Below are 26,355 nucleotides of genomic sequence, written 5' to 3' on the forward strand. Positions count from 1 at the left end.
TCATATACCTACGTGGTTTATAGATAGAAACTCTTTTTTTTTACAACAGAGATTAACATACTCTGTTAAAATCGTGAAGGATTTTTAAAATCGAATTTGTGCTTTTTTTCACATTCATTTTTTTCTCCATTTTCACTCTGACAGTTGCCTAATTATGCGACATAAACTCATTGCTCATATATATATATTGTATGAACATAGTACTACATACACCAACATTGTAATATTTATCTACATGGAGAAATGTAGGAGTCCATATTGTGGCAATTCCATAATACAAAAATAACATACAATATTATGTACATATGATATGCAGTTTAAAAGTAATGGACAGAGTGAGAAGTATTGAAGGAACACATTTCCACCCACTGAACAGATAGGATATATGGACTACTAATTAGCATGGCATTTAATAATATCCAATAAAATTAGTACATATTCAACATAAATATCATATCTCATTTCATATTAATTAGATTTAAACACCTATGCTGTAGTTTTAATGCTGATGAAAATAAGAACACTCACGTACATTTGCTTATGTATCATTTTCATCAGAATACATGTTAACACAAGAATTAAGTACAAACAATAGTGAGCAATTACCTAATTATACACACAGTGTTATTGTCTACAAATAAAAATAAAGTTTCCCTGCAAATGGTTATTAAAAAAAAAACACTTTTGTTGCATGTTAATAATATTCATAATATTATTAATAACAATATTTAATAATCTCAAAAGAATCATTCTCTTATTTTCATTAGATAAAAATCATTCAAACGCCTTATCCTGTTCAACTACTGAATTCTGTATAGTAGTCAACAGGTTACGCTACTGGATAAAAAAAGGAGATTAAACAAATGAACAAAAATTATATACATAGATGCTGCGGGGTGATGATGTAATGATTTATGACCTTTAACTGAAACAAAAATCATAAATGTTATAGTTATAAATATAAACAAATCAAAATTTACAAAAAAGAAACTTCAAACCATAATTAGAGAACAATCATAAAAATTGACTTACTATTACATGGCTCAAAAAATGGTAATCTTGGTTGTCAAGATGTTAGAAGTATGATCACTCAAGCATGCCCATCACCAGATTTGTATTTTTTCCCTGTAGGTGATTGGCTTACTATGCTACAACACACATTTTCCATAGACCCCGGCCATTCCAAAACATATGCAGGCATTTTCCAACAGGTTGATATTAGATTATTCATGAAAAGACCTAACACAAAGAAGGTAAGGAGGCAAATGCAGACCTTCAATTATGATTATACAGTGCATATCAAAAAAAGTTTACACTTTGAAAAAGCCCTGGGAATTAGAAAATATACAACATGTAATTTTTTCATATATAATCTTGGGTTTGGGTCTCATCTATCCAATGAAAGTAAACGTTTTGACAGAATGTTACACTTGAGTGAGCACTGTCCATTTTTGTAAAGCTCGCAGAAATCTGTTTGCGCAGAGATGCTTGTTTTCACGCTGTGTCAAGGGGAAAGGGCAAAATCAAACTTACCCTGCAAAACATTTCTCATACATTTCCCTTGCATTTTTAGTCAATTGAAACAAATATTCAAGCATTTTGTAACAATTTTGCCACCCAAATTGAAATTTCAACACTTAGTAAGCACATCCTTTGTGGCAGCTGGATCTGAGGACATAACCGAATCTGAACAAAAGTTTATATCAAACGTCTCTAAACTTTCATCATTAAAAGTGGGTTTAATTTCATTTTTCCTTTCATATTTGTTTTTCCACACTTTTCCCAAGCTTGACAAAGATTAAAAAAATCAAGCCTAAGCCATTTCATGTAAATCACAGCTCAGTGTAAAGCAAACATCGTCACGATGGCTTCGTGACAGTTTCGACAGTTATATAATTTGCTGATCCATTTTGCTTAAATGGATCAGTACCAATGTTAAAATGTGGAAAAATCTTCAGGATATTACAAATGTATAATTTTACAGGATTTTTTCTGAGTGTAAAATTTTTTTGATACGCACTGTATAACACACTTACTTGATTGGTTTTACTTCACTGCTACAGAAAGTAAGATTGTGCTTTTCACTAAGCAACAATATTGCCAACAGCTTTTGAAGAAAATAATTCTACATAATGAATCAAAATCATACTCTACATGTGGAATGTCTGTGTATTTCACAACCATATCGATCACCTTACAAAATATATTACACCAATGTTGTATGCAAAAATACTCCATTCCAAAAAATACCTTATCTATCCCAGAACTGCAAATAAAAGACAGTCAGAAATGGCAAAAATAGTTATATTAGTGAGTGAACATATATTTTCACCGATGAATAAATAATTTACAAATATATTTACATTCTCACTCACAGCCGATGAAGTAGACAGTGCTAGTACAATAAGGCATGTATCACAAACATCAGTACTTTGGTAAATACTTGTGAAAGACATACACCTACATTAGTATAAAAAGTTCCTTCTGTGTCTTCTTTGTAGCATGAAGGGTATATAGCATCCTAAAAGATTTTGTGATATTTTGTGGTCCATGAAGGGGGGGAGGTGGTACAAGATGCCACTTTCCCACTTTCCCTATTCGAAAAAAATCAAAATTCCAGGACAGCCCTCACACCATCATGATCACAGAGAAACGACTTAATTTCAAAATCTAGTGCAGCTAATTTCCCTTAAAGCCACAAGAAAAAAAAATAACAGTACCATAGACTGAATAAGTTGATAGAACACCGTTTGCAAAATATGCTGAATTTTGATTGAGGCAAGAACTTACATTAGATAGTGAGTAAATACATGGGCGGATAATGTTACAAAGTTGTTTGGAATGAAATATTCATATTCAAGAGTGAGTAATAGGATAATAATAAAATGATATATTAAGACGTGTTAATATATCTGGACTTATTGAAATGAATGGGTAGCACACTTCAATATACAATATAATAATACTTGTTTCATATATAAGTTAACCTTACATTTCTCATATGATACTAATGATCAATGCATGAAACACCAGTGTAGGGGGTGATATTTAATACACATATTTGACAATATTTGTCAAAATGATTACATACACAAACATGGCCAAAATTTACATTTACTTTCATTCTTCTATTTCAAATAGTCACTTCTATAAAAAGATCCTTATTGCACTAAAATGAATGGCACTAAAATGTGAACAATGCAAACTTGAATGTAATTATTCCTCATAGGAAATGTCTACTTTTCATTTACATCTGGAAGGGTAAAATGAAAAAAAAATGGATGGTTCATAACCATGTTTATAGTTAACCCACTAGCTGTTGTATCATATGTACAACATCTAAGCATTTTACTTAAGCAAATAATAATACCAATACTTCCTTAAACACAGAAGAAATTTTTAGTTCATATGGTGATAAAGCATTTGCTAATTTTATGCCCAAATTATGGAATAAACTGCCTGTAACAGTAAAATCTCCTGACAAGTTAAAAACCTTTAAATCTCTGCTTAAAACACATTTATTTGCTCACTGATTTTTTTTCTCCTTATAAGATTTTTTTGTGTAACTATAGGTTTAAATATTCATGTTTAGTTCTCTTTCGTAAGTTGTTTCTTTGTTAGGGTTTAGTTTAGGCCTGGTGTTTTTAGAGCCCTTGTGAGATATGTACCTGCCAGATTGCCTTCTGGGCAAGTTCCTTAAACTGCGGGTGAGCAGGGCATTAGGATCAGGCACCAGTCCCGTAGATATATTTAAATTGTTGTTTAATGTAATTATTATTATTAGTTATTTATTGTATAGCGCTTTGATCATATTTTTGGTAAACCACTTTTATAAGTACCTGTTATGTATGTATGTATGCATGTATGTGCGTGTGTATGTATGTATGTAAGGGTGCGTATGTATGTATGTATGCATGTATGTATGTGTGTATGTATGTATGTTTGGGTGTATGTATGTATACACAGAGCAAAAATATTACTGCTTTAAACATGAACTTCTCTACTAGTTTCTCTTTACGAGAGGAGGTATAATTACGTGTAACATCTGATTAAATAAAATGATTTTTTTCCCCTCACACCATGCATACAGATTATCACTCTGGCCATTCCTTATAAATCAAGTACTTCTGGGGAGCGTTTCATGAAAGGACTTGTCAGACATTTTATCCGACAAGTACTGTTTTATCCGACAGTTACCATAGTAACAGTGCTTCTCAGCCAATCAGAATCAAGGAAAGTTGTAAGATCTGACGACTTTTCGGACAAAAATGTTGATGAAAAGCTCCCCTGAAGTTTGGATGTGAATGAGGAAAGTCTTATCAGAGTTCACAAACATGTGTATTTGCAACATTGCAAAAATAACTATAATTGTTGACGACCCTGTGTCAATATTCACCACAAAATATGCAGAGTTGTCCATATTGTAAGTGTGTAGTGTGCCAATGTTGGCAAGGATAATGCCAAGTCATGCGATCGTGCTAATATTTCATGAATAACAATATTTGCGACTGGCGACTAGTCTCCAATCTCTCGATTGAGGTATATGCAGTGGTGCCAATATTTGCAACTGTGGATTTTCAATCATGAATATTAGTGAGAACTATTGTCCTATTTAGGTCATCATGTGTCATGTACTCTACAAAGAAATAAACTAATTTTCAGGCACTCTGACCAATGTCCTTTAATCATCAGGGCCTCCGTTTCAGCAAATAAAGAGCCAACTTTATCCAGAGTTGCTTAGAATGTATTAAGATTAGATCTTTTGAATTGCTGCATTTCAAGGATTCTGTTAAAAGAGCATTTCCCCATGAACGTGCAGCATATTTGACAGGTAACAACTAGAACATTTGGCTTTTTTTATAAAATTGTTGTCATGACATCACTGGCTTCCCAATGCTCAGACGAAAGATCATTCTCTTGGGATCCGCTCGTTCCAGAAATCCCCGAAACATCAATGTCTGCATGATTCACACCATGTGGAGCAAGCATGGGTGCTGCCCTCTTGGGGTTCGGGGGTGTACTGGATGGCGAGTTAGTGTAGGAGTAGGAGGAGATCTCAGACGCTGGGACGGGCGGGATGGACAGGTCGTCTTGCATTCCGTTCAGGATCTCATCACTGACATTCTCCTCATCGCTGTTTGGAGGGATGTTCCCGAAGGCACTTGGAGTGGCGATCTTTGGGGCAACCGGAGGGGGCACTTTGATGGGAGTCCCGGATGCACTACCCGTCTTGGCCCTGCGATCTAGAGACTGGTGTCCACTGTCGATGGAGCCTGGTCGGGAGTCTGCCCGTCCCATTCGTAGGAGGTGGACTTCGTTGGTGTAGGAATCGGCGAGACTGCTAGGGTATGGCTTGCGAGGGTCAAAGCTTCCTGATGGGGAGGTTGACTTAGATGGGTTAGATGAAGCCTCAGATTGTGTGTAGGACTTGTCCTAGTTAAATAAAAAATGAAAAAAGGAAATTCATAGGATTAGAAATATATTGAACAGCCTTGTGCTGTTGATTCTTCAAAATATTTTATCATAGATAAAAATTATGTTCTGCTCTCAAATACTGTCTGAAAAGTAGATCAGGACAAAATATTTAAAGTGCTTTCTTTTTCTTTCATCTTTCATAATGGTTGAAATCCCAAACATTATCTACTATTTGAAAAGCACCCTATTCGATTGATGAACTGATTACAAATATATTGCACAAAAAAGCATGACATAATTTGAGTGTATGTGAGACAATTGTTACTCGATCCACACAAATCAGCTACAGATGGTAGAACAGAGCAAGTGCAAACACAACTGTATAGTCTATTTCCATCCTTTTTTCTACAATTCTTATTAAAAAAGTTGATGGAATGAAGGATCAAAGATCACTCTGCAGAAAATGTAAGAGCTGAAATTTATAGAAATTATGAATTTAAAGTATTAAAATTGAAGAAATATAGATACTTGAGTAATAAATCACAAGTGTTAGTTTAAGGTAAAAAAGATCTGACTTAAAGATACAAATATAAATCATAGTAATAGTAGTGAAATTGAAACTGGAAATTGCTAAAGAGATGCAAGAAATGGGTCTCAATGTATGACATTAAAATTGATTTGTACTCTGCAATTTCTTTTCATGATACTTGGTCACCTCATATTTCAATGAAATAAGTTGCGATAAGGAGAATATTATCTTTCCCAAATATTGTTGTCTTCATAAATATCTGACTTAAACTAGCCTACTATTTTAAAAAATGTATTACCTTAAATTGTTTCTGTCTGAAGGCTTTGTGATTCATAAATTTTTTTCTCAATTATTGGAAAAGATATGCTGTAATACATGCTTCAGTAATACCTTCTACAGATTTTTTTTAATACATCTTTGTTTTATATGTATACTTTACTCATAGTTAGATAATAGTTTATAGCTTCCAAATATTGGAGAACTCAAGAATGGGTAAGAATTATTTCTGCAACCCCCCCCAAAAAAAAAAACAGATGAATATTGCCAGAATTGATAAAACCACATTCCCAAATGGATCTGAAATACGACTGTAGCTTTTTATTGAGACATGGTGTAGTAGTACATGAAAGTGCAGAAAACTTACAAAAACAGAAAGTTGAAGCTAAAAGATCAAGATGATGGGAGGTAGTTGACCTAGATCAGCTGACACGTGAATGACCCCCAGAGAATGACGATGAAAGGTCAGAGGGTGGGTATGTGTGTAAGATTAATTTTTTGGTGTGATTCATATTTTTAGCAAATTTAACATATTTTTATTTGTGATGATGATGAAATTAAAACAAAAGATTTAAAAAAAGAAAAAAAATGAAATGTCAAAGGTCATTGGGCAAAGTAAATTTAAAATTGAAATATTTACAGTATAAGTAAATGTGAAATATAAGTTTCAAATATTTTCATTAGGAGAGTTTATCAATGATAAAGATGTAGTAAAAAAATTTGAATGAGTAAGAAATGACAAGTTATAATAAGCAGAATAGATGGAAGTTACATGATAGAAGAGAGAGTAATTATGTTAAATTATTAGCAGAAATGTCAAAGTTGCATTATGTAAATTCAGATTGAATCAAATATTTCGAATAATACAAGAGAGAGAAATAGATAAAAAAGAATTGTATGCAGAAACAATGATTTGTGTATGTGAGTGAGAATGCAGGATGGTATTAGGGAAGGATGGGAAAATAAGAGAGAGGAAAAAATAGACAAGATTAGCAAATTTCCCCAAATGCCCAAAGAACCAGAAAAACATGGATCATTATAACAGAGCTCTGTACATACCAATTACAATTTCACAACATGGATATTATGCATGTAATACATATATTTTACCCGGCCATCTACAAATATATTGCACATATATTTTTTCACAGTGCTTCTATACATATTATAATATATGTAATAATTGAATAGTAATATTCAAAGGGTACGTTATTTCACTATCAAATATCTGAAATCTGTTTCTTAATTCACTGGTTGATTCTTAAGATTACAGCACCCAACTAACTCCAATACACAATATACTGTAAGTCCAAAGAATGCACACATTTAAGATCTTGATCCAAGACATTCAGAGTGAGTGAATTATAACTACACAGAATGATGTTATCATTGCACATATGTATAAAGCCAAAGATATAAAGCAGAACAAATGCAAGATACAAGAACAAAGGATACATATATGGACAACCCCAACTAACTTCAGTAGAGTTAAAGACTAATTTGATGAATATATATACATGTATGATCTCTTACTACATATTATCAGATTGAATAAAATGCAGAAAATCTGAAGTTTTTTAATAGTTACAGAAGAAGATTAACAAGAAAAGACATTCTAAACAATCCATGATATTTGCTCAACATTATCATTACCATTTGTCACAATTGAAATCAGATCATCTAGCATTTTAACTTCTGAAAGTGTTTGTCAAAACTATTTCACCTTTAAGATCTACCCCATACTCAAAGTAGATTTAAATTGCATGCCCTCATCAATAAACACATTTTCTTTTAAATGAAATTATTGTTTTTCTATAGAAAAAAAGAAAGAAATGAGTGAGAGAAACAATGAAAAAGTAAGAGAAAAAGGAAAGAATAGATGGACCTTTTGGGTGAGATTGAGGTTAGGGTACAAAATAGGTTAGGCTAGACTAGGCAAGAATAATACTAAACTACACTATACTACTCTAGGAAGGTCTCCATTAGGATCGACTACACAAGAACCTGGCCTACCTCATCCCTTCCCATTAAGGGATTAGACTTGGTCATGTACGGAGAGGAGGAGAGCTCCCTCTTGAGGTCTGGTTCATCATCGACAGAGAGGGCGTGGTTCGTGTACCCGGTCCCGGGGGTGAAGAAGGTTGAGGGGAGTTCATCAGTCCTGGAGTAGGCCGGGAGGGTTCCTTGGTTGCTGTAGGACGGGGAGGATTCAAGATCAGCACTGCCGGGTAGAGTGGCTGTCATAGATCTAGAACAAGAAACATGGGAGATATGGTACAAGATTTAGATAAGTCTGCCAAACCTTAGTGAGAAAAAAAAAATTTGAAGGAACTTTGTTGGGCTACGGATTTTTAAAATTGATTTTAACCATAAGTAAATCACCTCTCGGATACCTATCACCATGCAATTTAAAGTTTAAACAGGATGATTTCAAGTTTGGTGCTAACCTTTTGGCGTTGTTGTTAACTGGTCCAGGAATGAATCTCAATAGGTGTTGTGCTATTAATGTGATTTAGCTCAAATTTGTAAACTAAGATTTGGGGTTGGAGCTTGGGAAGGTGATCTCCATTGTGCTTCTACACTGAGTTATACTTTCAGCTAATGTTTCATTATTCTGAGTCATACTAATTTGAGATCTGTGTCACTTGAACTGTGAAGAACTGTTGCCCTACTGAGCCAAATTTGACACCACACAAAAAAGAGTGTAACACTAACACTGAACTTAAGATTAAAGAGAATCTACCTCATGAGATTATCTTCAGGCATGGTACTGGTTCCAGCTAGGATGCTGTCGGCTACAGCTTGGGCTTCCTCATCTTCAGGCCCAAACTCAAGGGTACGTTCCTAAAGGGAAGAGCAACAAATTAAGTTTGGATGTTCAAATATTAAAATAATTACAGTAAACAAATATATCAGGCTTTGCCTGAGAGAGAGAGCTCGCTGGCCAGTGTGCCCGAGAGTTTATACAGTTTTCTGAAATAATGACGTCAGAATATTAGTAGGGCGAAAAATATATCGAGGTCTGACTTCACGCAACATCATATTTGAAATATATTCGGTCACATGATGCTATTTGAACCAATTACTATACAGGATTCAATCTAATCTATCTTATCATTTAAATAAATGTATGTCAATAACTTTAAAAATCATACATAGAATATTACCCAAAACACAAATCAACCAATAGATATTCTTATTTTGATAATATATCATAAATTTTTGACAGATTGTTTGTTCATTGCAAAAGATTGCTTTTATAACTCAGTCTATCAATTTCAACCCAACACATAATCCACCCACTGATCCACACACCAACTCAACTAATCAATCATTTATCCAACCTCTCCCTCTCCCCCTCTCAGCTAACCAACCAGGCGACTAGTAAAACAACACATCCCATCCACAGACACACCATCCAGACAACTAGCCTATCAACTCAGACATGTACCCACCATCCTTCTTGCCAACTGTCACCACTTTCTATCTGACCAACTACCCAACCCACCCCATCCACCCACATAAGGTTCAACCCACCAACTCTCAAATAAACCCACTCAGGAACTCATCTCATTTTCTTATCCTACTAACTACCCAAAGCACCCAGCAACTCACACCACCATACTAACCAATCCACACCATGTTAACATAATAACCATCAAATAAACCCACTCAGGAACTCATCTCATCCCTTCTTATCCTAATAACTACCCAAAGCACCCAGCAACTCACACCACCATACTAACCAATCCACACCATGTTAACATACTAACCATCAAATAAACCCACTCAGGAACTCATCTCATCCCTTCTTATCCTAACTTCGCAAACCACACAGCAACTCACACCATACTAACCAATCCACACCATGTTAACATACTAACCATCAAATAAACCCACTCAGGAACTCATCTCATCCCTTCTTATCCTACTAACTACCCAAACCACCCAGCAACTCACACCACCATACTAACCAATCCACACCATGTTAACATACTAACCATCAAATAAACCCACTCACGAACTCACGTCATCACTTACTATCCAGCCCAGCTTCCCAACCAATCCATCCACACCATCCTACCAACTAACATCAGGTTTACTCAACAATGGCAACCCACACATAAACTCACCACACCACTTACTTATCATGCCAACTACCCGATCCACACCACCAAAACTTCAATCCCACATCAGGTCAACCCACCAACAACCAAAGAAACCCACTCACAAACTCACAAACTCACATGACCACTTATCCTATCTAGTAATCATCCCACCCACACTACACACCCACATCAGGTTACCCCACCAACCGTCAAACAAACACACTCAGAAACTCTATCACCTGACCACTGACTGTCCAGCCTATCCACCAACCCATCCATCCGGCCACTCACACCCACCCCCAACCCACACAACAACATCAGGTTAACCAACCGCCTGTCAAATAAACCCACTCACACAATCACCTCACAACTTACTATCCTGCCAACTACCCAACTCACCCCCATCCACTCACACCCCACCCCAACAAACATATTGGTTATATACAACACCTGTCAAATAAACACACTCACAAACTCACCTAACCACTTATCCTACCTAGTCGTCATCCCACCCATCCACCCACACTACACACCCACATCATTTTCCCTACCAACCGTCAAATAAACACACTCAAAAACTTGATCACGTGACCACTTACTATCCAGCCTATTCACGGACCCATCCATCCAGCTACCCACTCCCAACCCGCACAACCACATCAGGTTAACCAACCGCCTATCAAATAAACCCACTCACACAATCACCTCACAACTTACTATCCTGCCAACTACCCAACCCACCCCCATCCACCCACACCCCCTCCCCCACAAACATATTGGTTAAACACACCACCTGTCAAATAAACCCACTCACAAACTCATCTAACCACTTATCCTACCTAGTCGTCATCCCACCCATCCATCCCACACCACACACCCACATCAGGTTACCCCACCAACCGTCAAATAAAGACTCACAAACTCACCTGACCACTTTCTATCCAGCCTCTCCACCAACCCATCCATCCAATCAAACCCCCCTCCCACACACATACTCATCAGATGAACCCACCACCATACCCACACACCCACATCACGGTAACCCACCTACTGTCATAGAACCCCACTCGGGGACTCGACCACCACTTACCACTTACTATCCTACCAACACACAAACCCACCAATCCACCCACACCACCTTCCCAATTAAACCACACACACACACACATCATATTACCTCACCAAACAATAAATGCACTAATCAATAACCACCTACTCACCCACTAACACTCCCACCCACCTGTTACCTTACACACTCATCGACCACACACCAATTCACAAACACCTGGGGCCCGTAACACAAAGCTATAGCAATGATCGTAGAACATTTTCTTACGATCGATTACATTGACTACACTGTACAATCGATCGTGAAAATCAAGCGTACGATTAATCACTAACCTTTGTGTTACGGGACCCAGATCACCAAATTACTATTTCAATCCTTTTCTTTTCTATCATATTAATATAAAAAGTAAAAATGTAAACAAAAAAGGGACATACATAAAAATAGGAGTAGATTGTGAAGTACTTCCTCCAAACTAAACATACCTGTGTTTCCCCGTCAAACTGCCCATCAAGCTGATCACTGGCTAGGAAGCTGGGAGTACCACTAAAATTAAGAAATAACATTAAATGTTCTAACCAATTGTCATTCTATATATATATCCAAATACTTACATCAACAATTATAAAACATAAGATTGATTTATGAATCAAATAATATATTGTTCATACATTTTGAACTCCAATATTATGGTCATGATTTACTTTCTAGGGCATGGTAACCCCCCCTCAAAAAAAAAAAATCAACATACCTTGCCATTTCTCATAACATTTTAATAAATGAACTATATTACACCCTTCCCATAAAATCAATCATATTCATAATCAACCAAATGAAACAATATATAAATGCCATAAAATCACTACGCTTTATAAGATCCACATATGTACACATAATATATGATGATCAGAACTTCACTGCAATACAATGATTAAGAACGGGGATTGGACAGGATGAAAGGGCAGTTCATGCACATGCTCCAAAGCCTATTAGATTAAAATATTACTTAGTATTAATTTCATAATAAACTATGATAAAAATATTAAACTAAAATTTGGCTGATAAGTGTAAACTATGTTTTCCACCTATGACAATTAGCTTTGTCAAAAAAAACTCACAATTTCTTGATATAGCTCTGCATTACCATATTTAATACCTGCATTTGGACAACTTGGATTCTATTATCAAAGTAAAGTAAAACTTATAATTATCTAATATAATTACAAAACAACTCTCAGCAGCAATTATAGATGCAGAATATGTATTGCCAGCAGAGTATATTTTTGGTAATTTGTTTGAATGGTGCACTTACTTTGGAAACATATCATCACCGCTGCAAACCAGAAAAGATCAAAGAAAGCAAATATCTTGTTTAGAAAGAGCACAATAATTCCATTTCATAACATTTTAAAAGTTTTAAGGAATAAAAAAAAAATGCTGTAAAAACAGATAACCACTGCCCCCTTTTATCAACCATATCAACCATCTCATCTTGAAAATTAATGCTTTCAATTCATTTACAATCATCCATTTGAGTGCAATATTTGAGGAAACAATGGAAAAACAAACATTTATTGGGGAAAAGAACGTACACAAGAGAATCATTAATTTCAGAAAATAATGTGGGAGCAATCATATATCACAAAAGATTTATAGGCATGCATTTATATAGATTTGCAAGAAAATGCAGGAAGATTGATACATGGGAGAGATGATACCATAAACATACATCATAAACTATCTACCATGGTCATATGAGAAGCAGAAGGTCATATGGGAAGCAGAAGGTAATTAGACAGCATGCTTATTATTATTATATAGAAGGGACAGATTATCTCTTATACCAGGAGGAAATATCATGCATACATTGAAAGAAATCCATTTAGATAACACTACCCTTAACTACACTTCATTCAATCATGCATTTTCTGTGGTATCTAATACAGGCCTTCCCTTTTATCTATTCTCCATTTTTCAATGAAATATCGCGGCAACCACTATACTAGTGCTTAGCAAAATATTAGGCCTACATATTAGAGGTATGTATTTTTTAATGTTTCCTAACTTGGGTTCTGAGCTTTGGGTCAAGCAATGCATAACTAGGTAGTGTCACGCTACTGAATGCATTTGGGAATATCTCCAGGCTTCTACTATTTTTGTTCAAACAAACCTTTTCTTCGAACCCTTGGAATTCTTTTGCTTTTTGAATCGTCCTCCTCCTGGTTTCTCACTTTGGTTATATGATAAATAATACAATTTTCTTTATTTTTTCAACATTATTAATAATTAGTTATAATCACTGTTTGAATCATATTCTATTAATGGACCATTATAATACCAAAATACTATTTCCATGTTACAGTCCAGTAAGTGCCATAAAGTTTGTTGCCACTTGGAATTAAAATCTCTCATGAACAATTTTGTAAGTTTTGGTTAAATGTTAAATACCAATCATCTCTGAATAACCAGACTGTTAATTGATGAATATTAATGAATAAATGATTTATGACAAGCTCAATAATGAAATGATATGAGCTTAACCCATCTAAAATAATTTATATCCCATAATGAAAGAAAGAAAAGGAAAAGTTAAAACCTTTTGGAAAAGATGTTCATGTTAGTAGTAAAACACTGAAGGTGAAAATGATTTCAGTTCCACACGTTATGGATGAAAAGTACATCAAATGAAAAGATAAAAAACAAAAACAATTTGGAAAATATATTAATAAATGCCTACTCACGCTTGAATTGACTGATCATCATAATATACAGGATTTGATCTGTGAAAATTATACAAAATTCATTTTATGTTTTATATGAAAAAAATATGATGAAGAAAAAATGCTCCCAGGCCGGTTTCTGTGGATGCAGCTGTAAGCAGATTTTTTTATACATGAATTACTAACTGAATGCAGGAATGAATGAATAAATCAATGAATGTATGGATGGATGAATGAATTAATGAACGAGTGGTTGAGTGAGTGAATGATTGAATGAATAAATGAATGAATGAATATGTGAGTACAAGTGAATGAATGAATAAATGAATATGTGAGTGCAAGTGGATGATTGATTGATTTATTGATTGATTGTATGAATGAATGGCTAAAAGAATGATTGAATGAATGAATGGATGGATAAATGAGTAAGAGTGGGTGAGTGAATGAATGAATGGATGGATAAATGAGTAAGAGTGAATGAATGAATGAATGAATAAATGAATGAATGAATGGCTGAACAAATGATTGAATTAATGAATGGATGAATAAATGAGTAAGAGTGGGCGAGTGAGTGAGTGAGTGAATGAATGAATGGATGGATAGATGACTGGATAAATGAATAAATAAGGAAATGAATTAACTATTTGATAATTGAATGAATAAATTGATGGACGAACTCATTATATGAGAAATAATAGAAAAGTATAAATGTGTAATCAATAACTTCATGCTTCATGGATATACAGTGTAATGGATTAATAAAGGGTTTAAAATATGATGTCACTTGAAGAGAATCTTGAATTTCCCATTGGAAGATCAAGTAATAATATATTCTCTAAAATTTTAAAGAAAGAAGATAAAAGAGTTGTGGTCTTTATTATTCTACTATGATTTCGGCACAAATGACTGTATCATCGAAAACATTTTCATCTCAAATAAAATTCGAAAAAAATTACTCGACACATAAACATGCATTGGATATCACAGTCAAGCTCCTATGTGCTTTATACAGAACCATTTGAACAATATTGGCCCAAAAACGTTTTTTAAAAAATGCTGAAGAGTATACACAGTTATAATTGTGTATAAGTGCATATTGAAATGATATTGTGAAAAATAGAGAAATATACCATACGAAGATTGCACAAAGACAATATGCAATAAAGGAAAAAAAACATAGATCTATGCAGCTACAATATACGATATGGTCTGGAATCACAAAGGAGATTTTGAATCTGTGTTTCAAATCATACTTTATGCAGATTTCATTAATTTTTTAAAATTTAGAGCAATTGGAAAGGTTTCAATAATGTAAACACACTTTTATAAAGATAATTTCATATTTCCTAAACTCATGCTCCTTTCTCTTGGTAAGAGTCTAGTGTCTATGTAAATTGATGCAAACAAAGAACAGGCTCATTAATTCAAAACATGTGGGCACTTTGATACCCAAACCACAGTTTGAGCTTAGCACACTGTGACTTAAGTGCACTATCGTCATTAGACCCCTTTTCAATATTTGTGCTGCATAAATCAATCTCATGATATCAGAACACAAAATCAAAATTCCATTTGTGTTTTTCAGCTAATATGCATGTATATATTGCAAATCACAATCATAAGTTTGGAAGAATATACAGTATATTAATATCAAAGATTGTTGCTTCATCCACACAATCTTTCACAGATTAAAATACATATAAATATAACAAAATAGTGTATACAGACTGACAGCACAGTATGAATGATATGGACACTTGCATGCAGATGAAAGAAATAATGACCAAAAGAAAATGAGTATAAAAATAGAAGTGATGAAAATAAAAATCAATGAATAATATCTAACAGGCAACGAACACCTTACGACTGGTCCACGATCCCATTTTGGAACAAATTGCATTTTGTTCATTTTCTGAAAATGTAAATGAAAATTATCTTTTTATTTGAGGCTCAAATTAACTGAAGGAATACTAAAATAACAATTTTGGATGATTGCAAGCCTTTACTTTGAAGTAAAGTCCAAAATAGTTTCAAGTTGTAGCCAATCGTGCGATTGCTATGACGTCAATACTACTGGATATTAGATTCACCTTTATTCTAATGGATGATAAAAGGATGATAGCATAGTCACAGATTTGAAAATAGGTATTTGTACCATGATGTACTGTAGAACATTACACAGAAACATTTTCCATGTTTCAATATTAGTATCAAATTCTATGGTTTATTCCAAAATCAAGTCGCAGGACAATCATAAGGTGTGCGGTGGCCTTTATTATAACAGATATTTTTTATCCATTTCAAAAAGATCAATGATGGTAAATTTCCAAGGTTCCTGGAACAATTATACAAATGAATGATGAAGCATTAAACTACACTACAATATTCAAGAAGTTAATATACATGTATCTCTTTCATTTGTTTTGGATAATCCCATTTTCATAGAAGATAGTAAGGGAATGCGGGGGATAGGGGAATAAAACTTGGGCTGATTACAAATAAGACAGCCAAATAAAATAATGAAAAACATGGGAAAATGTGAATTCAAAAAGATAACTTGAATACACACTATACTACAGACAAAGGTCCATTCAGAATGTCCTTGTATTAAACAAGATTATATTTTCAATATATTCATTTTGAAACATGACAACACTTTCATGAACATGTTGTGCAACCATAATCGTGACTACTTTTCATTGAATTTTAAGAATCCAGGAAAAGTAAAGGAAAACACTGAAAAGAAATTACGCATATCTGAAGTTGTTCATTATGTATTACCACTATAAAATTACACATCTATATGAATATATCATTTATTAGATGAAATAAATCCTGGATTTCAGTGCCAAATGGAATGAACAGAAAACTTGACACATGATCAGAATAAGCTTCAGTAACAAATTATTAATAATTTGTTCTGGGGTCCGTTGCAGACAGAGTTGAAGTAAAAAAATCAATTGCAAGTCCCAAATACGCGCTGTTGATTGGTTGAAAATCAAGTTGCGCATGATTTTTAGAGTTGCGATCGATTGTAACTCTTTCTGCAACGGGCCCTGAACAGGTAATATACAAACATGTAAATAAGCAATGAAATTACACAATACTTAATTCACAAAGACTTCACATTGGCCAACAGATGTGCATTGGTGTGAAATGATGTTGACAGAATATAAGGTGAAAGGGAATAAAAGGACTTTACTCGTGACAGAGAGACTTACGTGGAAGGCAGAAAGGCTTTATCAGGACACTGGGCCCTGAATATCATGAAGCAAGCAGAAGAAGTGAAGATATGCAGAAAGCAAAATAAGATACTCAACCAGTCCCTCCAATACAAACTACTCTAGAACTACCCTACAACTCTTATGGAATGATCAAATCTATCACACATTAATATTAACAGAGTTGATTCCAATGAAGAGAAGTGGGGAACAAAATTTCACTTTATCAGGACACTTTTCCCTGAGTTTGAATCAAGCAGAAGAAGTGATCAATGTGCAGCGAGCAGAGGATACGCAATTAGTCAATTCGATATGAAAAAAACTTAGAATTACCCTATTACTCTCATGGAATGGTCTAATTTATCCCACAAATGAATATCACAAGAGATGATTCCAATATATATGTAGGCCGGACTCAAATTTCAATTCATTGGGACACTATGCTCTGAGTATCAGCAAGCAACACTAGTAAATATAGCAGATGGCAATGAGATACTTCACCAGTAAAAGTCCCTCCCTACAGCATACACAAATGACCCTACAAGCACCTCTAATGGAATGGTCCAAATTGCAACACAGAGGAACAGCTAGTCCCTTTGATATAGATGACCCTTAAGACTCAAATGGAATGGTCGAGTTCACAACAAAAACTTGTCTGGACCCAAGTAAAGATTATTATTTCGTATTGGCCTGAAATGATATTAACAGGATGGTAATAATGTAGAAGTATATGAAAGAAACACATACCAATGTTTACTGATTTCCGTAATAATGCATAAACCCAAACTCAAATTTTCCTTTTCCTCAAGTTCTCTTTCGTGCAATGATATTTAATCAAGGCAATGTTTTGTTTATTTACAATATGATGTTACTTTGTATATTTATGCACTTCTAAATTTCTAATTATTTGCATTGTTCATATATTTTCTTTTGTTTGAATGAATAAAGAATTTAACTGAAGAATTGAAAAAACTTATATAGAGTTCTTCAAATAGACAGACATTCATAAGAGGTAAATATTAGAGGAAGTAGATTTAACTGCATGATCTTTGGAAAAGGGATAATCAGTCACTTAAGATGTTGTAATCACTTCTAATAATTTAATCATTTCTTTTGACAGGTGTTGAAATATGAAATACATCATTGCTGCAAGGCCACAATTAGTACTAATTGACATAACTACTAGAACTGGTCGTTAAATCTTATTTTATTTTATTTGAGTAGTTTGATCAGATTCCAGTTTATCTAAGAAATAAATTTTTAACATCAGGCAAAAGTATTAATTTCTTCTAAGATTGCCTGCAGATTTCTACAAAATAATATTCAAGTCATATAACGATGATTATATAAAATGAATAGAATATGCTTACAAAAATTTTCTCTATATATATACATATTAAAGCAGGAGTGCTAGGATAGCTGCAGAGAATCATAGGAAAACTCAGTTTATTGATCTCAAAGATGATGAGCGGCATAGGGCAGAGAAAGTGCATAGAAATATCAAAAGATAGACAAAGTGTGTCTATTTTGCTGTGCTACAAATAAACACTACTCAAGAAAATAAATTTCCTTCAAAATGCTTACAGAAAATTATATAGAGATTTATAAGATCTTTAATGAGTACATGATTACCCTAATCATTTTCTTGTATACATTAATTTATTCAATTCTAATTTCCAACCTGCATATGCTAATCGAATTCCGTAGATAAACCCCTTCAACCAAGCATGATGCCATCATGGATACTCAACATTTAAAAAAATCAGGTGGTATAAATTTATGCTCTCTATGTCAATGATAGAATTGTTTTTGCTATGAATAGAAGCAATATGATTCAATTAAAGTGAAATAAAATATGTATACTACTTGGTTGAAAACATTATTGCTTGAAATGAAAAGGCATTTTCTGCCCAAATCAACATAATTAACTTCATATGGCAGGGAACCTAGAGAAATTTTCATGAGAATTTTATGTGTTCTTGTAAAATTCTGTACTAAATGTATATATAACTATGAACCTGTGAGTCATGCTCTTTAGACTCAGTTAAATATGAATCATACAAGTCAATCTTAGTGCTATGTATCCAACATTACAGAGGTTTTCTAAAAGATTAAATAAAAAGAAAAAATCAACTTACATTTCTAAGTCTTCCCCATTTCCATACGGATTGAAGGTGTTATACATTGCTGGGAGATACATTCGGCCTGCCTTCTCCTTCTCCATTTCTCGTCTAGAATACAGAGGACAAAATGTTTAAATGAATGATATGTTAAAATTGCTGTGCAAAATCTAACTTTATTTGCTTAATAATTATTATCATCATCATCATTATAATTGGTATCATCATTAGCATCATCAGTAACATCATCATAATATAATCATCATCATCATCATAATTTTCTGATTATCTGATGATCATTATCATCATCATCATCATTATATTATTATTATTATTGTATCCTCATCATCAAAATCATCGCATCATCATCATCATTAAATTCATCATTTTAATCACGACATCAGCAAAATAATTAATATTATCATCACTATCACTTACATCATCAACATCATCATTATCATCATGATCATGATCATCATCATCACCATCATCATCATCATCATCACCACCATCATCATCATCATCCTCACCATCATCATAATCATCATCATCTTGATTGTCATCACCATCATCATCATCACCACCACCACCACCATCACCATCATCATCATCATCATTATGACCATTTTTACCACCTTCATCACCACCTCCATCAAAACCAACGTCCAATACCTTACTTCTTCCCAAATTACATATCCTTCCCTCTACTTTCTCGCCACACTCCATCCTCTACCTATATTACCATTCTCAACTTACTTCTTCCACGATATGATGACCACACCTATGGCTATGACCACACAGACGAACAGCACACAAGCGAGGCATATAAGAGCGATGGCTTCCACCGTAGGTCCACTGGAGCCAGGGAAGACACCAGGGCCCGTGCTTGTACCGGTGGGTGTCCTGATATCAGTGATGGTCTTATTACCCACGATGGAGGAATAACGCTCGTTGAGTGAGGTATTTTGCGAACGCAAGATTCTAAAATAAATTAGGGAGCAAAAATTGATATAATCTCTGAAAAAGGATAATTTAAGAATGAATCAGCAACTTGTATCATCTTGTAGTTCTAGTTAAATAGCACATTTACTGTGAATTTCATCATCACTACCATGTCCTATCCTACATAACCATATATAAAACTTTGCAATCATAACCCTAAGTTTCAGAAAATTGAATACGGTTAAGTTACAAGCTCTTCTTTTAAGCTACTTTCCTGTCATTTGAATTGTGAGAGCAAATCTCTGCATAATATTTCAACAGTCTATCCAAGAAAACCTTATGAAATAGGGTACCAGTTTGAATAACTCATTTTTAATTTCTCAAATTAAAAACTTTGCACTTTACTTTTCGTAATTTGACAATCTATCATACAATTCTGTATGATATATTAACAGAAATAATGTTCATCAGTATGTTAAGATTATGGTGTTCTAGCGATGCATTAAAAACGCATATTTTGGTCTGCATCAATTGCCTGTGCAGTATCAGAGCGTATCCCTGAAAGGGACAGAAATCAGACAAATATCCCATAGGCTCCTGTAAAAAACTAACTATTGAATATGAGAGCATATTCAACAGTTTAGGGCACGTGAAATATACAACGGGTACAACAATATGAAAGCAATGCAATGCGCAGCATAGAACACAACGCTCAATGACATCATAATGAACTATATGCAACTCGAACGTCAAGGACCAAAATTGATCCCATGAAGTGATAATGCCATAATGTGATAGGTTATATGACTATTTAAATCAAATTGCTCCCTCTTTTGGGAGGAGGGGGTGGGATAGATGATAATAAATATTAGATGGCTTTATTTCATGAAATACCAGAAATGTTCCACTCATTAGGGCCAATATTCCACACATCTGCGATTCGTGGGATATTTTCCTGAACTCTTGGAATATTTCTGGTATTCAATTCTATGCCATCCAATATAATATAAATATTTCATCGCATGAAGGATATAACACTGCTTCCTAATCATCCATTGTTTTTCATACTCCAGAATAATGGATAAGAAGGAAAAGGCACGGTAATGAATTCTTGCTAAAAAAAAACAGCGAATAGTGGCTCACAATTTGTCAATGCTCCTAACCAACAAAGTCTAATAAATCAATTCAATTAAATTTAATACATCCATAAGACAGTTTGTATTGGGATTTACAAATTAATGCATGCATTAAATGACAATATTAAAAAAATACATGAATGAAAGACATATGTATGGAAAATAATCATACATAAATGGTGCATCATTAAAAAAAACATGTAAGCAGGACACCAAGAAAGTGAATTTCATACATATGCATTCGCTTCACTCCTCCTCCACCAAAGGTCACGTATACTTACTCAACCATGTTTTTCCCCGGTATGGGGTTCCCTTCAGCGTCCAAGGCATAGAAGAGAACGTCTGATCCCGTTGTGTCCAGACTGTTCTCGACCTCTCTTGGGCTCACATACTCGATGGTCACGTCTGCGTTGAGGACGTCTGATAGGATTTCACTAAGAGCGTTCTGGTTCTCTCTCATGACGTCTGGATCGATATCACCCGCCAAGATGGCACGATGAGAGTTGTCGATCAAAGATATCTAAACAATAGGATAGGAGATATAATTCGCTATGGTTAGATTTTATATTTTGTATTTCAGTGTGGCTGTGACCAATAATTCTATAAATTTGTCTTGATTAAAATAAATGTATAAAACATAAAATATTATTGGGATATCTACATTACAGTATTATAATTTATAGTTCGTAGGCATAACCAGGAAAAAAGAGAGCAAACTTAATGAAACTTGATTACCTTTGTTCTCTGTCTCGACTAAATATTGCACCATGAGAACTGGTTACGAATGTCAGGTAGGGGTGTATTTGACTTCCAAAGCAAAACGCGGTACTAATAAAATCTACCAATCTTCCTTTAAAATTTTCAGGAGGATTCTACTTAGAGCATAAATCTAAATCGAGGCATGACTAAGTATGAAAAAAATGAAAATGAATTACATGAACGTCATACCTTGAGCATCGTCGTATTTGTTTGGAAGCTATTGCTTGGATCATCGGCAGTGACAACGTATTCAAATTGGCTCCCAGCGGCTTCTCCCTCAAGACTCTGGTTGGTAACGATCATGCCTGTCCTTTGGTCTATCCTGAACAACCATTTTCCTTCTTCCGTAGGAACGATGGAATGATTCGATATAGCGTACTCTCCCTCGTCATCATCAAAGGCCTATCAGGAGACAAATTGAATTGATTTATTTTTCCATGCACTTATGTTGTCATGGGGATTATACTTCACATATTTAGAATCTTGCTGTCCGATTGGAGAAAAGATAATCATGTGATGAATTGTAAATTAAGTCACCAAACACAAGGTGGTTTTCTGCCTTTCACATGTGGAATATCCCAAATAGATTTGAAATATATTGTCTACTTTAATTGTTGTAACAAGTATCATAAGATCATCATAGAAACTACTCTAAAATAATATTTCCTTTATTACTATCGTGTACAGGAAAAGCATACATTTTATGTTGAAATGTGAAATTTTGTTAAATTCAAGGTCTCACAAAAGGGGAACATTTTCATGAAATAGAGAGTGATTTTCCCTTAGTATTATCATCATTACAAGCTACTGAAATCCTAGCATCTGATTGGCTGAGAACAGATTGGTCATTGAATATCGCTGTTTCATGAAACACCCCCCTGGTGCCCGTTTCATAAAGAGTTACAACTGTTGTAACTTTGCCATTATGTCAACTACCATGGTATAACCTTGATTGTGATTGGCTGCTGAGCCCTGTTACAACAGTTGTAACTCTTTATGAAACGGGCCCCAGTTTGTCTATTTTATATTGTTTTTACCTCGACTTGAATGACTTGTGTCCCAACCCTGGCTACAGTGGAGACTCCAGCATAATAATTTGTCTTTGGAAAGTAAGGTCCGTTATCATTGATGTCAGCAACATTGACGTAGATATAGACAACGTTGGGTTCCGAAGGCTCCGCTACTTCAGAGTTCTCTGTGATATCAAAGAAATGAAAAGCCAAAGATCAAAACACTTTTATATCAATTTATGCCACAATCCGGCTTAACAGTAGTAAAGAAGGCAATGTATAAAATCTTCTTATGTACTAATCAAAATGTGTTATGATGCAGAAAACTGTTACTAAAATTGCACAACGCAAATAAGGACTCATTCACAGCCACTCTGACATGAAAAGATATTGCAAATGCATGAAAAGTTGAAGGCAAAGGAAGAAAAAATTTATATGGGGGATCAATATGCATGGAAATATATTCTTTAGCAGCTACAGGTGTATGTACAAATAGTAATCTAATACTGCTAATAACATGCAACATGTTTATCATGCTTACTACACTTTTTAGGTGCTACATGTACTACCTAGCTTAATTTAGCCCTCCTACGCCAATCAGGTGCTTGAGCATTCATGGAATAACTTCCTACACTGTTAGAAAATTTATCCCTAAAATAAAAGAAGTGCCTGCAGCAGAGTCTCGAGAACACCTGTAATCTTACCAGATTGCGTAATCTTACAGGAAATTGGTATTTGGTGTATGAAACCTTACAAATTTCTTTTAATAAAACACTCTTTTCCCCTTTTTAAACAGACCAGGGTCCCGTTGCAGAAAGAGTTGCAATCAATCGCAAATCTAAAAAGCATGCGCAACTTGATTTTCAACCAATCAACAGCGCGCATTTGGGACTTGCGATTGATTTTTTGACCTGCGTTTGATTTTTTGACTTGCGTTTAAACACAACTCTTTCTGCAACGGACCCCTGTTCTGTTAAATTGCAAAAACATTCCTGTTTTATGAATTCACAGAATGATTCTGTTACTGCTTTTCGCAAAATCTTCTTTCATTTTTCTGTAAAATCAGGTTTTTTTCAACGGTGTACCTGCTTGGCGCTTCCGTCTCCTGTTGGTCTCCTCCGGTAGGGTGTTTTCATCAGGCTCAGCCCCCTGTATGTCGGCCTGGACCTTGATAGAGTAGTTGTTCACCTGCTCACGGTCCAGAGTCTTGGCGGTGTAGATCGTAGCCACGTTGTTACTTGCATTCATCGTGAAGGCACCTTGAGAGGAATTTAACAGGATGAAGGAGAGTACATGTGACGAAGTATGAGAACATCAATGGTAATAATAACTGGTAACCGAAGCAGAACAATAGACCAGTTCGTAGTTACTTCATGGACAATTTTGGTCAAATGACCTTTCATTTCTTTCATCATGATAGGCAGATTTCAAAGCAAGATATTACGTAAGCTTGCCTTACATAGCAGGATGAAGAAATTGAATAGACCAGGTGACTAGAATAGCACACCGATGAACACTTTATGAAGGTATTTGTTGCATTCCTACTTTGAATGCATAGCATGTTGCACAATGTATTTGGCAAACTGTGAAATACCAGTCGTTCGTGGGCGCATTGTTGTTTTTTGTGTAATGTAAATGAAAACCCCAATTCAAAAGAATATATAAATAATCAAGACATCAAAGTTGGTGCTTATCTCATCAGATTTTAAAGCACCATGTCACTTTAGTACAAATGACCTTCCTCTGATCATGCGTAGAATATTTTGATCATGCACAGAAAGGAACTACGAACTGGCTAATAAATTCATAGCCATGTTTTTTAAATACCAAGTGTCGCTATATCAAATTATCACTTACTTTCAGCATGAGGGTACCTGAAAACCCAAATATAAACACATGCATCAAATTTTTTATACATCAATTGCTTTTGAAATCTCATGCTGATGTTGACTTATTCGAGTTACATTTTGTGCGGACTCCAATAGAGCATTTATCTTTTTGCTTGACACCTGTAGTCAAAATATTTTGATTATTTAGATGTGTTTGTTGAAGCATTGCATTAGTTGAAATTTGGCTACTGGATTCTTGAATTCTCTTAGCTCCATTGATCCAGAACATGACAATCCAGCTGGGTGGATCCAGGATGGGGGGTCTTTTTCTTCCAGATAATTTGTCAACCACCCCCCCAAAAAAATAAAGGGTTATAACCATTTATGGGGAGCATTTCCCCCTAAAAAAGTTTTGGACAAGCAAAAAACAAAACAGAAGGGTTGGGGGTTGCCATTGCAAGGTTGGCCCCTTTGGATCCATGCACGCCTGAAATGATTTGAAACCTTGTATTTAATCGTCGTTTGGAGTGCTGTTACTTATTAATCCACTATAATTTGTCTTTCAGTCTTAATAGAAGTAGCAGATATCAAGCAAGGCCAAGGCACTTGCAAAACAGTGTCATAATGACTTACTAGGGTCAGTTGAGTTGACTATGGTGTATACAATGACATCTCCAACATTGGCCTGGGCTTCGATGACAGCCACTAGTGCACCAGGTTCCTCTTCCTCCATCACATCATCCACACTGTACAATGGACATAATATGACAAAACAACTGGTTACAAACCTACAAGATATTTCTTGTGAATTTTTCTATACTATAGGCTGCACAGGCCTAATCACAACTGGAAGGCAAAAGATATTCATTCGACTTAACCCATTGCTCAATTTTTGAATTTTATATTGCTGATTGACAAAAATTAATGAATATGACAGACAATCTAACACTGATTCTAAGTGCCACTTTAACACACGAGTCTATGAGAAATTAATTAGGCCTGTGAGCCCTATATCTGCATTTGCATGTATCTTATCTATTTTCATTTACTTCACATTTAATTTTTGGATAGACATTATACATGTATGAAAAACTTCATTCTCTAACTTGACTAGAACTGATCTTTTGGGCAATGCATCAATGCACACTTTGCCGCTCTCCACCCAGGTGTTAACTAAATATACCCAGCCAACTGCTCATTGCTGGAATACTCCCAAGGGAGCG

General features: G+C 34.7%; 1 protein-coding gene across 3 annotated transcripts in view; it reads right to left on the reverse strand.

Annotated features, from left to right (window-relative positions):
• Positions 1-4,205: 4,205 nt before the first annotated feature.
• Positions 4,206-26,355, reverse strand: part of LOC121431760 (protocadherin-15-like) — a 40,946-nt gene continuing 18,796 nt past the window's right edge. Inside the window, exons 17-30 of one of the 3 annotated variants that reach the window (XM_041629457.1) lie at positions 25,766-25,878; positions 24,389-24,562; positions 23,331-23,488; positions 22,483-22,695; positions 21,816-22,054; positions 20,213-20,437; positions 19,475-19,567; positions 14,137-14,175; positions 13,566-13,625; positions 12,708-12,728; positions 11,881-11,941; positions 8,964-9,064; positions 8,234-8,468; positions 4,206-5,433 (exon numbers count right to left, since the gene is read on the reverse strand). In XM_041629457.1, coding sequence (XP_041485391.1) covers positions 4,858-5,433; positions 8,234-8,468; positions 8,964-9,064; positions 11,881-11,941; positions 12,708-12,728; positions 13,566-13,625; positions 14,137-14,175; positions 19,475-19,567; positions 20,213-20,437; positions 21,816-22,054; positions 22,483-22,695; positions 23,331-23,488; positions 24,389-24,562; positions 25,766-25,878 — 2,308 coding nt within the window. In that variant the 3' untranslated portion in view covers positions 4,206-4,857. Of the gene's footprint in view, positions 5,434-8,233; positions 8,469-8,963; positions 9,065-11,880; positions 11,942-12,707; positions 12,729-13,565; positions 13,626-14,136; positions 14,176-17,336; positions 17,373-19,474; positions 19,568-20,212; positions 20,438-21,815; positions 22,055-22,482; positions 22,696-23,330; positions 23,489-24,388; positions 24,563-25,765; positions 25,879-26,355 lie in introns of all 3 variants that reach the window. The other 2 variants (XM_041629458.1, XM_041629459.1) reach the window with 2 other exon arrangements.

The sequence above is a fragment of the Lytechinus variegatus genome, chromosome 18 (genome assembly GCF_018143015.1).
Source record: "Lytechinus variegatus isolate NC3 chromosome 18, Lvar_3.0, whole genome shotgun sequence".
Classification (NCBI taxonomy): domain Eukaryota; kingdom Metazoa; phylum Echinodermata; class Echinoidea; order Temnopleuroida; family Toxopneustidae; genus Lytechinus; species Lytechinus variegatus.